At 37.4% G+C, this 15,087-nt stretch overlaps 2 protein-coding genes across 2 annotated transcripts; both read right to left on the minus strand.

Annotated features, from left to right (window-relative positions):
• Nucleotides 1-152: 152 nt before the first annotated feature.
• Nucleotides 153-3,579, minus strand: LOC128018808 (uncharacterized). Its single transcript, XM_052604580.1, has one exon. It carries the CDS (start codon nucleotides 3,577-3,579, stop codon nucleotides 448-450), a length of 3,132 nt encoding a protein of 1,043 aa, XP_052460540.1. The 3' UTR covers nucleotides 153-447.
• Nucleotides 3,580-4,466: 887 nt separating this feature from the next.
• LOC128018809 (glutamate-rich protein 3-like) lies at nucleotides 4,467-12,313 on the minus strand. The gene is made up of 12 exons (XM_052604581.1): nucleotides 12,167-12,313; nucleotides 11,162-11,255; nucleotides 10,797-10,922; nucleotides 9,290-9,361; nucleotides 9,062-9,190; nucleotides 8,181-8,348; nucleotides 7,636-7,833; nucleotides 7,350-7,527; nucleotides 6,947-7,133; nucleotides 6,066-6,277; nucleotides 5,575-5,748; nucleotides 4,467-5,487 (listed from the first exon to the last, which is right to left on the minus strand). Exons 1-12 carry the CDS (start codon nucleotides 12,184-12,186, stop codon nucleotides 5,081-5,083), a joined length of 1,965 nt encoding a protein of 654 aa, XP_052460541.1. The 5' UTR covers nucleotides 12,187-12,313; the 3' UTR covers nucleotides 4,467-5,080.
• Between the last annotated feature and the right edge of the window lie 2,774 nt (nucleotides 12,314-15,087).

A 15,087-nucleotide genomic window follows, 5' to 3' on the forward strand; every position in this document is an offset into this window, starting at 1 on the left:
CTGTTCACATTTTAAAAGTCAAGTGTATTCCAGCCTTTAGTTTCTACTGCTATAGTGCAGCCTGACCAAGTGGAGGGCTCTGGATCATGAATAATTAAATTATTTGTGCCACGTGTCTCCTACGGTGTCTATTTTCAGTGGGCTGTTGATAGCTTCCCTACAAAGCACACAGGACTCACTATGAATCTCTGATGAGGAAAAGCAAGTGCCATTATTTTAAACCCATTAACATGAGCTAAGGCAGGGGTGTCCAATCCTGCATCTGGAAGGCCGATGTCTTACAGATGTTAGTTCAAACGTGCCCAAACACACCTGTCTGGAAGTTCTAGTAATCCTGAAGACCTTGATTAACTGGTTCAGATATGTTTAATAGGGGTAGGACCTAAACTCGGCAGGACAGGAGAAGGATTGGACACCCCTGGGTTAGCTGAAGGATTTACCATTGTACTAATAACTGTTCTCCGTGTGAGCAGTCGTTAAAATGGGATATCCTGTGGGCCCAAAAAGCCTTGAGTCGTCCAATGAGAAAGTGCTTAAAGTGTCTCTGCTGGTGAGAGTGTGTGTTAAATGACCATCAATTACTTTTGTTTTCCTGTTTCCGTCCACGTTCCTGCTTCCATCTGACTGTCCAGAATGGAAGTCTACACTTGCAGTGTCGTCTTGGATCCTGTTTTCTGATTTATTGATGATTGTGAGGTCTGTAATTACTGTGAGTGTCGGACTCTGAGGCTCGATATATTCCGAACTTTCCAGGGTCTCTGTTTGGAATAAATGTGTGGTTTCATCAGTCATTTCTTGTTGATTACTTCTTTCTGACTCTTTTGCATTCAGGTCGACATCTGTAGATACATCCTTCTGTTCAGAATCAGATGGTGTTTGCTCTTGATTGTCTTCAGATGTTGCTGATGTCTCAAGGTTTATGGCTTCATCTGGCATTGAAGTTTCCTGTCCAGAAGTGTCTTTTTGATTGGTGTGTTCATCATTACTCTGTCTTGACCAAGTAGTGACCAAGGAACCTCTAGTATCTCCAGCCTCCAGGACTATTTCATCTTTAGTTGAGGTATGTACACTGTCTTTAAAGAAATCACTGTGAGCATCTGTTTCTATGGCCTCAACTTTAGTCTCTGTTTTCAAGCTTTCAACTACAGACTCTGCTTTCTCATTGAGAATTTTCCTTGCAGGAGTTGCAGTTTCGTCTCTACTCTTGAGTGTTTCATCAAGGCTCTCAATATCAGTACCATTTAGCCTCTCCTCTGTTTCTTCCACGATGAGACCCTCTTCATCAAGCGGCTCGATGAATGTCTGAAAATACCTTGATTCCTGGTGTATGTTAATCCAATTACTTACTAGATCCACCCCAACTGCTTTAGTTAAAGCTGTTGAATGATTGGCAAGATCCTCTGAATCAATGCTCAGAACTGGACCTTTAACCCCTTTTTTAACCTTATCTACAGGCTGTGATTTTAGTGAATGGGAAACAGATGAACCACCATCATTATTTTCAGAATTCCCTTTCTTTTCCTGAGGTTCCACTGGATCAGGATCCATTACTTTAGAAGCATCTCTACTTCTCAGTTCAGTGTCAGTACCTTTAAGTTCTGACTCACTTGGTTCTTGTGCTGTGGCATCTGCAGAGACAATGTCATTTTGTGTATCCTTATTGACCATCTTCTGGGTTATCTGAGAGGTTACATTTTCAATCAATGTTGTTGCAGGTGTTTCCAATTCTTTATCAGCCTTTTCTTGGTCATCCTGTTTGTCTGCTTTTTGATTGTCACTGGTCTGGTCCTCATGTTCATTGCTCAATTTAGACTCTCTTTCTGAGTGAACAAGTTCAGTATCTGACTTGTTTTCAACCTCTTGCTCTTGGTCAACATCTTTTTCTATTTCTTTCATATTTTTATCAGTTTCTGGCATTTCATTATCATCTAAAACTTCTTGAGCTCTATCGCCAGTTGTCTCACTCTCTGATTTGTCTTGCAATTCCTCTAGGAGATATTCTTCTACCTTCTCAGCCTCCTCATGACTGACATCTTGTCTTTCTCCTTTTTCAGTATCTATGTTACCATCCAGCAGGTCATTATTCACACCAGTAGGTTCATCTACTCTTTCCTTGGCACTGGCCTCTATGTCATCATTGGATGCCCCCCTTGAACCAATTTCATTTTGTTCTTCCCGTGAAACAGATTCCTCATTTTGTACCTCAAAGTTGAATTCTAGTTCTTGGGCTGTATTTTCATCAGAAACTGCCTCTTCTTTCCCATTACCTGTATCTAATGTATTCTCACTAATTTTGTTCATATCTGTCACCTCTTTTTCTGGCTCTTCTACCAACTTTTCACCTGTTTCTAACTCATTCTCAACACAATTTTCATCTGTTCCCTCTACCATCTCATCTATCTTCTTGTCCTCCACCTTTGCTTCTTCTTCCTCTTTCTGAACCCCATCTTCCATTGTTTTGTCTTTCACTTTTTTGGTTTCCCATTCAATATCCTCCTCACTGTTTGTTTTCTCTTGCCCTTCTTCCACTGCCTCAAAAGTAAGTTTATTTCTAACCTGTTCTCCATTTTCTGTTTTATTCTGTTCATCATTCAGTCCATCATTCTCTATTTCATGACCCTGTGTCCTCACATCTTGGCCACACTCTGAATCATTTTGTCTAATCCCAGCCTCACTAGACAGTTCTTCAGCTTCACCTTCATTATGTTCATCACTCACACCATCTTTACCTTTTTCTGTACTGTCCTCATTTTCATCTTCTGCATTTAAATCATGGCCACCCTTATTTTCTTCCTCACTATCTTGGGTCTCTTCTTCCCCAGGTTTCATTGCCTCTTCTGTTTCCAGAGATTCAATTCTATCCTCAACCTCTAGCTTTTCAATTGGTTCCTCCTCTGCCTTATCTTCACTAGATTTTTCTCCCTCTTCCCCCTTACCAACAGAGCCCCCAACATCCACCTTGCCATCTGTCTCCTGTACCATTTCCCCAGTTGACCTATCATCCCCAGCCTCATCTACTAGGTCTTCTCTTTCATCTCTGTCCGTCTGTCCATCGCTCCTCCTCTCAATGTTCTGATCTGCGTCATCAGTGTCTCGCTGCCTCTCAGTGTCACCTGCACCTGTTTCTGTACCATTCTCTGTCTTAGACGCCGAACCCTCTCCCTCCATCTCTGGAATCTCAGTGTCCAGCGTTTCAGCATGCGTCTCTGTTTCTTGTACTAATGAATCTTGTACCTCTGCAATTGAATTGTCATCATCCGTAACTTTCTCCTGTGTCTCCTCCATTTCAGTTATCACTTCCTCTCTTTTATCTGGTTGTTCAACCTCATTTGTACTCTCACTATGTTCTTCCACCTGCTTTTCTTCCATGTCTAAACTTTCCGCTCCTTCCTTAGTTTCATCTATTTCTTGTTCATCTTCTGTGTGGAAATGAGGTTCCTGTGTATTTGTCTCTTCTGTAAGCTGACCCATCTCAACATGCACCCTTTCCTCACATGCAGCCTCCTGTGAGTTGGCTCCACTTTCATCTGGAATATCATCTTGTGTTTTTGATGGATGAGGTAAAGTGATTTCAGCCATTTTGGCTACTGTAAAAGTGAGCATTTATAATTAAACCATTTCAGATTTATACATTTCTACATACATTTTTGTTTGAGCACTGCAGAAACTAATCTATTGTGTAAAAAAATGATCTTTACTACTGATATTTTAGAAACAATTGACAACAAGACAACAACGTTTTTTACCTTGGCCATCCTTTAGGGTCTTCACTGAAGCCCCTTCATCTTCTTCTGTGCTTGTATCACTAAACTCTGGCTCTGAACTACATTGAGATTGCTTCAAAATGGCCTCAGCCAACTTCTCCTGCATTGACTTGGCTGTTTATAGTCACAGGGAATGAGACATATGACATCCATAACAAAATGTTAATGTTATCATGAAAGTGGATTAGCTAAATGAATAACAGTCATATAATTAATTTAATATTAAAAACATTTAGAATTGATTGAATCTAGAAGCATTGAAACAAAAATAATAGTGTAAATAAAACAGTTGCTCAAAAGTTTATTACCACAAGCACCGCAAACACTTTGACTGTGAACACAGCATGCAGCCAACAATCACTTTAATGTTTTCACACTGCACAGTTGCCAAAAAAGGATCCATAACCATATCTGATGAGAATACACATGAATTTCACACAACAACCAATTAAGCCAAACAGTGTGTTTAATTATGTGTAACAGAAAACAAATCAAAAATGGTTAGATGCACATTATGAATCATACACTGAAACCAGACACATAACACAAAATCACAAATAGAAAACACTGCTCTCTATTCCCAACAATTAAATTAGCAAATCCAACATGTAATGCATAATACACTTTATAGATTGTTTTGCAGTGCACTTGTCATATTTCAAAAATGTAACTCAAAAATGAGTCTAAACCTTTATTGGATTGTAAGTCTAGGATTGAGTCAAGACAGTTGGGTTTATACTGAGCAGTATGCTTACGGAAACAAATAACATGCAATTAAAAACACATTTGATAGCACAAACCAATCAATACAAGGATGTTTGCAAGACCACCTAGAGTTAAATAAACTGCGCTCTCAGTGGCCTTGAACATTACACAGAGAAGTGCGTAACATATGTTCTGCTTTTAACACAATCAGAACTCGAGTTATTAGTGAAGTCTTGTACTTGCAAAAAAACATGTCATCATGCTCTCCTCGGGTACAGGTAAGTAAAGCAATTCAGGTAGTAACAGGGTAATAGAAGATGCTTATTATTAAAGCTGAAATGTGCCATTTTTGTGCCAACACTAACAATTTTTTTTTAAATCTCTGCTTATTAAGCTGGGATAGGAGAAAGTATTTTAACATGCAACAAAAGACACTAAAGCTTTAATTATAAATGCTGTGTGAAGTAACTAAACATGCTTTTTATCGTGCAGCAATCAAAGCTGAAAGTTTAAAATCAAATAGCAAAAAAAAATAAAGACCCTCCAGTTCTGATGTTGTAAAAGCCAACATGAGTAAACACATAAGGTTCGATCATGACAGGCACACAGCACTAGTTTTCATGCAGACACTCACCTCTCTCTGGTTGATTTTCTTGTGGCTTATCTTCAGGTTTGGCATGCTCCCCAGATTGCTCATCTTCAGTTCCCTCTTTCTTGTCTGTGTCTTCTGACATTTCCAGGTCGCTCTTCTCCATGCCATCCCCTGGACTATCCTGTGTGCCAGAATCTTCCACTGCAGCTCGAGGTAATGTAACATCACTGGACTCTGTGGCCTCTGTCTCCTCCGGCTGGTTCTCAGCTGTGGTGAGAACTTCCTCTGCATGTAAGCTCTCCTCTGGAACATCCGCAGTGGAGATTTCTTTGGTGTCCTCCACAATTTCTCTTTCACTGTTGTCATTGTCACTGCTGGACAAACTGGATGTTCGACCAGATGAGACAGATGATGACCTTTTGACCTCTGAAAGAAGAAGACAATTAATCTGTAGGTGTTAGGTGTTTAACAATCTTGACATGTTGCTGAAAAGTGCGAAAAAGTAACACTTACTGGACATACTGGTGTCATCGCTGTCAGAGTTGCTTTTCTCTTCATTTATGTAATTTTCATCCCTGGTCTCAGTTTCTTTTTCTTCCCCAGTGGCAGCAGAAACTAGATTTTCCTCTGCTTCATCCCCATCTTCAACTGGTCCTTCATCATCTGCCTCAAAGTCTTCCTCATAGTCTATATGAGAGCATGATTAAGGTCAAAGCAATTAATCTAAAGATGCAATAGAAATGACTAAAATGACTTCTGTGTATTTAACATACACATCTTATCAGTATGTGTGCTATGGGATTCAAACCCATGACCTTGGTGCTGCTAGGGTCATGCTCTACTAGTCAAACAACAGGAACACACAATTTCTAAAGTTACGTACAACAGCTGTTTTTTTATCTTGCATGTAATCACAAGTTCATTTTTTGTTGTGCTACGTTCTAATAGCCCTGCAGAAGCATCCTCTAGAGGTTGTGTTTTTGAAAACGGAAAACTGTTTGTACCATCTTTGGTCTTTTTCTGTCCTGTTGTTTCTCGGTTAGGTTCTGTGTCCATTTCCTGAGGTGTGTCAAGCTCTGCATTAGACTGTGTCTCTATGTCCTCATCTACATCTGTGGCCTCCTTAGCAATAGGGGATTTAAAGGTTGGCAGCTCCTCTTTCACTCTTTTTTGAGGAGGGGTGGGTTTTTTGTCCAAGCCCATGGCAATAATACACCTGAAGAATTACATCATACAAAACCATAATGCATTTTGATTAGTGGTGGACCAGTGTGGGTTTTTTTTCAATGGCCAAAGCCAATAATGATAAATAGGCAGTGTGGTGGTTTATATAATACTACCATGCGATCAGTAAGATTTGTAAAACGTTATCCTCGACAAGGCTGCATTTGGTCAAAAATAGAGTGAAAAACCATAATACTCTGAAATATGGAATTGGAATATAATAAACCATAATAAAGCTCTCCCTCTCTCTCTCTCTCTCTCTCTCTATTTATATATATATATATATATATATATATATATATATATATATATATATATGTATAACAAAAAAAAAAATATATATATATATATATATATATATATATATATATATATATATACTGTATATATATGCATCTGCTAAATGATTAAACGTAAATGTAAATATCATCCTTGCCAATATAAATGTGTTTTCTATCACTAAACATTATCCGACATGACAATTATTTAAGAGGATTAAAGTTGGAAAACCAAAATATTATTTGTATTATATTATATCTGGGATATTTGTAGCTAGGTTTATTTCTCTACAAAACTGCAAAGATTTTGTTCATGGTTTTTACAATGTGCACAAAAATACAATTGAAATGTACTGAATATATATTGAAATAGTTTTCATTACTTGTAGCATGGAGAGGCTCCCTCCACACCGCAAAATCCGAAGTGTCCGTGTCTGCCCCCCAGCCGAGAGCCTCTCCTGTGTTTAAACTCACAGCAGGAGCTGAGCCGTTCCACTTGCAGGCCATTCAGGAAGAAAGTAAGACTGAAGGGAAATCCTTGGTGACGTCTTGACACAAACTGGAACACTTCTGCAAGTAAGGGTAAGCAAAGAACGTTCGTTTTCAGTTGCTTTTGATGAACGTGTCTTATAATCAACAAGGAGAATCACATAATATAATATATGCAGCACTGCCAGATAAGAGCCACTTATTATCAAAAAGCCCACGGATCAATAGTGTATCTCAATCCATGGTGTTCTTAAGATATGAATCACAAAGCACAGGTGTACAGAGACCTACACTGACCTCCCTCTCTCAGCTTCCCTTTGTAGACACACAGGTTCTCTCCGCCACAGTGCTGCTGAAAAACCTTCACTTCATCTCTGAGGTCCATCAGATCATGGGACAGGTGAACACTCTTCCCAAAGTACACCATGCTTACTAACACTTTACTCTGAGCTGATGTCCTCTGGAGAGAAGATGGCTGCAGACACAGGAATAGCAGAATATATGTGAGTGAAGATTTATTTGAATGGCTTCGTCAACCTTCACATCCCCGATTACTCAGTAAATAACTTCAATATATACTGACCTCTGTAGCAGCTGTTGGTGCGGTAGTGGGTCTTAACGTTCGACCCCTGAGTGTGCCGTTCACTCTCGGCCCTCTTTCTTTCTTCTTTGTGAGGGGCGGCACGGGGGTCACGTAGTTGTTGATGACAGGAAGACGGTAGGGCGAGACAGTGCTAGAGAAGTCTGTCGTGGTCAAATGTTTCTTGGCGTCTCTGTCCAGCTTTAAAACAACCCAGATAGATAACATTTTTAATGCAGTAAGGCTATTATAGTTCATTAAAATGCAAAACTGAAATAAAAATGAGAAGCTAAAGTGCAACTAGCTGGAATACAATATATATATATATATATATATATATATATATATATATATATATATATATATATATATTTTTTTTTTTTTTTTTTTTTTTTGCAGGAACACACATAAATATTAAATATTACTAGTAATATTTAAGTGAAAATCTTAGTAATATTAGATATTTGAGTGTGATTTGTGCTTGGTCAGTGACCCGTGTCGAGGTGTTAGTATTAGGTGTAAGTATTAGGACCTCAGGATGGTCTCACTGTATAACTGAGGGGCTGATCGGTGTCATTGGAGGAGTCCTGGTCCCGGAGTCTGTGTCGAGGGGAGGTTCTCTTCAGAGAGGCCGTGGCACTATTGCTGTTCAGGGGCTTGAGTCGAACAGGCCTCTGCATCTTCCCTGGAGCCGTGTTTGGCCTGGAGGAACTCGGCTACAGCAGTAAGAGAATAACTCACTTACCAAATTTTAAATATAATGAATATGCATGCTTAAGACATGTCCTACTGATGTTACACTTGTGCATTATCGGAAAAGAGTTATATATAAACTATCTTTCATTGTATTGTTATTTGTTGTGTAATAAATGTAAATCTCCAGTAAATAAAAGTATTGTTGAAATAAATTACTAATCATTAAATTGAGAAATTCCAATTGCATTTATTATACAATATTAAAGTCAAGTCAAATCATCTTTAAAAAAAGTCAAAACTACTTACATTTTTAAGGAGATTTTAAAAAAGATATAGAGTAACCAAAGCAAACAATAAATCTCATGTGTCATCAATTTGCTGGAGCAGTAACTCTCCAGGCACCGTCAACAGGCAAACATCCATGATTGGAACAACCATAACACTTCATATCACCTTCTGCTAAACATGTCAGAGCCTGATGAGCAAACAATGATCTGAGACTGCGATTTAGCAACCATTAAGACTAGCTGGGTAACTATCTAGAATAAACACAAGCAGATGAAATTCATGACCTTTTTTGAATTGACAGCACATCATTAGGAAAACAGTCATTTATAATACAGCACTGAAGGACATTTATTACGGAGGAGGTACCTACTAATTGTAATGTACAGTATGTAAACTGAAAGGAAATGGTTAGATCATAAAGCGATTTTACCCATTATACACTCACAGATTCTGTTGACTCAGAATGCTCTCCCTCCGGCCCAGAATGCCGTGCATGTGAGACCTTTGGCCTTGTGGGTGGCCGAGGTGACAGCATTAGCATTGGTTCGTCTTCATATCTCTTGGTCCGCTCAGCCTAACATAAAAAGCAAAACGTTTAATCAAAAAATTACATTTATTATCATGTCAACAAGGCCCGTTTGAGTCTGAAAGGAGTTCTGTAAAAATGGCAAACCTTCATTTTGTGGATTCGTTCCCTCCGTGCAAATTCCTCAAGTTTTCTCTTGATCTCAGTGTGATGAAGGCGCTGAATAAACAGTGGAAAAGTAAAATATCTCATTTTTTTAATATTACTTTTGTTACCTTAAATATATTACACAAATTACATATATATATGATATGTATGTATATGAAAAATATAAAACATTGCATAGATTATATATATTAGGGGTGGGAAGGTTCACTGAAAAACATTGCGCTGGGACTGCGGTTCAATCTGACAGAGCATCTGTAATACAGGTGCATCTCAGTAAATTAGAGTGTCATGGAAAAGTTAATTTCAGAAATTCAACTAAAATTCTGAAACTTATATTCTGAAATATATTCAATGAACACAGACTGAAGTACTTGAAGTATTTGGTTCTTTTAATTGTGATGATTTTGGCTCACGTTTAACAAAAACCCACCAATTTGTTCAACAAATTATCTCAACAAATTAGAAAACTTCATGAGACCAATAAAAAAAATAAAAAAATTTATAGTGAATTGATGGCCTTCTGGAAAGTATGTTCATTTACTGTACATGTACTCAATACTTGGTAGGGGCTCCTTTTGCTTTAATTACTGCCTCAATTAATCGTGGCATATATGTTGATCAGTTTGTGGCACTGCTGAGGTGGTAGGGAAGTCCAGGTTTCTTTGACTGTGGCCTTCAGCTCATCTGCACTTTTTGGTCTCTTGTTTTTTATTTTCCTCTTGACACTAAGAGAATCGATGGGGTTCAGGTCTGGTAAGATTGCTGCCCAGTCGAGCACACCAACACAGCCTCAGTCCATTCCTTGTGAAGTTCACTCAAATTATTGAATCAATTTTGCTTGACAATCCTCATAAGGCTGCGGTTCTCTCAGTTGGTTGTGCATCTTATTCTTTCACACTTTTTCCTTCCACTCAACTTTCTGTTAACATGCTTGGATACAGCACTCTGTGAACAGCCAGCTTCTTTGGTAATGAATGTTTGTGGCTTACACTCCTTGTGAAGGGTGTCAATGATTGTCTTCTGGACAACTGTCAGATCAGCAGTCTTCCCCATGATTGTGTAGCCTAGTGAACCAAACTGAGAGACCATTTTGAAGTCTCCGGAAACCTTTGCAGGTGTTTCGAGTTGATTAGCTGACTGGCATAACACCATATTCTAATTTGTTGAGATCGTGAATTGGGGGGTTTTTGTTAAATGAGAGCCAAAATCATTACAATTAGCAGGACCAAAGACTTAAACTACTTCAGACTTGTGTGCAATGAATTTATTTAATACACAAGTTTAGGTTAGATTTACAAAACGTTAGATTACTGATTGATTTAAACTAATTGTGATTATTTAAAGTTGTTATACATACTGCCTTTTATACTGTAAAGATCTGATTATGTGAGCAGAATATCTCATATCAGTGCGTTACTTTTTGACACTACAGTCTAGGATAATAGAGCTTCTACTAAAGCACATGTGTACTGTATAATGCTCTCACCTCCATGTCTAAGACCTTGTGAAAAATGGCCTGAGCTAGACACTCCCTCACATGTTTCTGATGCGCTCGCTGGATCAGCTTGTGCTTGTACTCCTTATCTGGAACAATCCGGCCGCTCCGAGTGATCTGAAGCACATGCACCTGCATTTAATGAACGATGCGTCTGATCTTGTATGACATAAAGTGTCTTTCCTTTTATCTTTAAACAAGTTATCTTAAGTGATATTTATGAGAATGCTAATTACATTCTATAACTTTTGATATAGCATTCATTGAGATTAACGTATGTTAGTTTGTCAATACTGAAACTTTTTAGAATGATCTAAACTCATAAGATCATTTTACAATCTAAAATGTGCACATACCAACCCAACTTTCTTTAGATGTCTTCGTATTCTTGCATTGTTGAAGTATCCAGTCAGGTGTTTGTCAGCTAAGCTATTGTAAGCTGAAATAAGACTACATGGACACAAATATTATCAACACTGTATTCCTAAACATTGATAATATCAATATGTTACACTGTTTGAAAAATCTGTCAGTATCTGTAATCCCGGTAGAAACCGGCCTGCTGTCAGGCACATTAAAACATTCATATATCTCATCCCAGGATTTATAATGTAAAGATGGGCAGAACAAGCTGATGGAATGATTCAGTGATCCTCAAGGCCACCAGTGCCAAGGATTTCAGCTTGAGGTGAACACTCTACATCTGTGTCAAGTGTAGTCTTGGAAAAGCTCGACTGTTTGTCTGCCTGGCTTTTTCCGATACAGATTTGATTTCCCTCAGCATTTGTAAAGAAGACAACACAACCTGTACACCAATCCTCAGGCCAAGTAGATACCATTACCGGTGTCTGGTTTCTATTAGAATTGAGTGTGAATGGATAGCACACTTAACCCACGGCCCCCCTTTGAATTCATGTCTCTCTCTAAAATTGTTCAAAAATAAAACCGCACATCTGTTTAAAACAGTCCAAACATACAGATGAATTCTAATTACACTTAAATATAATTCATTTTTGTCTTAATTATCAATTCAGAGTCAGACATATATTTAATATGTAATATAAGCATGGTCAACAAATAAACAACATTCCCTTTAAGTCATGCCTGAACAATATACTGTAGCTTGTCCATTAAGGAGTGGTTAATCTCTTCTGTTGTTTCATCTCCACAGTAACAAGAGCTTTTGGTCATATAGTGTAATGTCATATAAATAAAGCTGAAAAATATATAATTACTATGCATGTTGTTATTAATAAAATTATGTATAATGCAGCTAGCAGTCTAACACAGGACAATAGTTAGAGAGCATTTTACAGTTCATTTCAGTCAACACTGCAACTTGGTCTAGCTCAGTTACTCACCCTTGGTTCAGATGACTCATTTTGTCGCTGCGCAGTGATCTTTGATATGAATCAAGCAATCAAGCAATAACAGGAGAGCTTTCTTTAATCCAGAGGACATTAATACTTAGAGTGCATCTGTCTGCCCGGCTCTGAACACTCAACACCTTTGCTCGCGCGGAACTGATGACAGCCAGTGTTGCCATGGTGAATCACGTGACTATACCCTTAAAGAATCCGCATTCTTTGTGCTTTATTTAAAAGCTGCATTATAGCTCATATTAGTAAGTCTTAAAGTCAAATTTTTACATATACGTGATGTAAAAAAAAAAAAAAAAAAAAAAAAAAACAGGACTTATTTAAATGGAAAAGTTGAAAAAGTGAAAAAATAATGTAAAGTATTGTCTAACATATAATTTTTGCCAAATGTTATGGTTGTGAAGATTTATAAGGCCCAAAAATGAATTCGGTTTATTTCGTGAAGATTATTGTAGGTCAGGTTAAACTAAGCCATAAAGCTGTACATTAACGCCCTCTAGTGTTTTCACTGGGGATTGTGTCCTAAAGGTGATGAAGGAATCATTTTTTTGTTGTTGTTTTTGTTTTGAAGGAACTTAAAAATAAAGTACAGTATCTTGAGAAAAGATTAAGTAAATTAAGCTTTGAGCTTTTTCATGTGTTCCTTTTATTCATGTGTTCTTTTTATTTGCATGTTCTTTCTTATGTTCGTTTTTCGACTTGATTACACAAATACAATTTAAACTGAACTGAGCTGGATGATAAACTGCCTGCTTGCATTAATGACACACTATTATAATATTTAATGCTGTTCAGTTGTTTTGGTCACAATTGTATTGTTGTAATGTTTCCTTGTGGGGATATTTTTGATCCCCATATTTATAGATATAACCTTATAAATAGTTTGTACAGTATAAAAACCATTACCCGCTTATGTCCCCATAAGATCTGGAAACCCAACACGTGTACTCGTCTATCCCACATTAGGGGATATTCCACAAGGACAGTATGTCCCAACAAGAACGGTAAAAGCTGATTTTTTTTGACATTGTGGAGACTAGATTGAGGTCCACAAGGGGGAAAAAAATATAAAAAATACCAATTGATGTTTATCTGAAAGTTTAACAATGCAAAACAAAATTCTGTTAGGGTTTAGGGTTGGGTTAGGAGAGAGAAAATATTATTTGGTCTGTTTGTTTGTGTGTGTCTTTATTTTGACTATACTTGTGAGGACCAAATTTCATCACTTGTGAAATACTTTGACAACCCATGAGGCCATTTGACTGCTCCAGTCCTCACTAATTAAAAAGGCTTATAAATTTGCCAAAACAAACGCTATGTCCTCACTTTGCGAAACATATGTGTGTGTGATGCAACAGTGGGATTGTTGTGGTGTTTGGTTGTGCTGTGGGTGGCAGCAAGTGCAATCAGTGTAAAACTGAACATTTGTGCTGTGATTGTAGAGACCATCATTCCCCTGATTAGGGCATTTTTACAAAGCTCTCTGATTGGCCACACAGAGATCACAGCAGTCCTAAAGTGACCACAACACCCTTGACTCAAACATACGGTCTAAAGAAGGCCTCATCGGCACGAACAACGGGTATTTCCACTGGCACACTTTGTTCATAATATTAGTTAAACAATACTAACAAATAATACTAGTTAAACAAATATGTAAAAAACAAAAATCATAACAAACAGATAATCCTTAGCTAGTCCTACAAAATTAAATAAATAAATCAATATTGATGATAATAATAAAAAGATGCTTACTACTAATACTACTGTTGTTATCTTAAAGCATTAACATAAAGAACATTCAAACAAAAGTTCGTCCTCTGTCCTATAAACTGAGTAGGTTTTGTGGCATGTAATTCAGAGGTTTTGACTGGCGTGCGTAATTATAGTGGGGCTACAATGGTCTTTCGTGTATTCAGAGTTGTTCACAGTGTTAAAGAGATGGATTCTCATGCTAAACATGGCCAAAGTAAAATAAATAAATAAATAAATAAATAACTTGGACGAATGACAGAACTTCTGTGCTGAAAATCTTACTTCCGGGATGGTACAAGTTTTGGCTTTTTTTTTTTTTTTAATCGTGGATCTAATGAGTAGACGATGGTGGAACTCCTTATATGAGCATTTCTCTCTGAAAAGCGCGCACACGTTGACCAGAGGAGAGCGAGCCCGCGCACATCAACGAGCTTCATCGGGAAATCGTCGGCAGCTCTGCATAGGATTTGTTCGCGGTCACAGATGTCCAACTTCAGGTTGAGGTAACATTAATTCTTAAATTATTATTATTTTTAATTAAACATAAGAAAAACAGTATTGTTAATAATATGTCAAAGTGAACACTTGTTGCACTGAAGCAACTTGGGTTGCTTATCCATACGGTTTAAAAATAAACATTTTAAAATGCATCAAAAATGATACATCAGTCTTTTGAGGAACGTTTCTTCGTACATCTCTCAGTCATAGTTGAATTGCATTACATTATATGTTTTGCCCCCATAAAAACTGATTAAATACCATTTTACTAAGACATGATTGTGAGATATAGAGTGACTGATATTTTTGTGTTATATGTAAGTCCACTAAAAATATTTCACTGATTTTAATTACAAGTTATCAGTATGTCTTAATTTTGGGCCATACACATATCAGCAACTTAATTAACTGCATATTTTTTACTTAGCTTGGGGCCTCTGAATAAAATCTTTTTTTATTATAATTTTTCTTTTTATTATGTGCTCCATATTCTGTATATCATACTATATCAGACATAAAAGACTAATTTATTAATGATACTCCACAACAAACCCTACCTTTTGTAGTGAGGAAAACAGTTCTGATAGAGCCATTTGTCCCACAAATCAACACATCGACCAATCAGCAGCAGCTAAACAATTTATAATTCA

The sequence above is a fragment of the Carassius gibelio genome, chromosome A8 (genome assembly GCF_023724105.1).
Source record: "Carassius gibelio isolate Cgi1373 ecotype wild population from Czech Republic chromosome A8, carGib1.2-hapl.c, whole genome shotgun sequence".
Lineage (NCBI taxonomy): Eukaryota > Metazoa > Chordata > Actinopteri > Cypriniformes > Cyprinidae > Carassius > Carassius gibelio.

Excerpts from the sequence above, each read along its gene's own strand:
- LOC128018809 (XM_052604581.1), bottom strand. The coding sequence starts at position 12,186 with ATGAGTCATCTGAACCAAGG. Across the intron at positions 9,191-9,289 it reads AACGAATCCACAAAATGAAG|GCTGAGCGGACCAAGAGATA; the intron begins GTTTGCCATTTT and ends TTTTTATGTTAG. Across the intron at positions 7,528-7,635 it reads CACCAACAGCTGCTACAGAG|CCATCTTCTCTCCAGAGGAC; the intron begins GTCAGTATATAT and ends CTGTGTCTGCAG.
- LOC128018808 (XM_052604580.1), bottom strand. The coding sequence starts at position 3,579 with ATGGCTGAAATCACTTTACCTCATCCATCAAAAACACAAGATGATATT.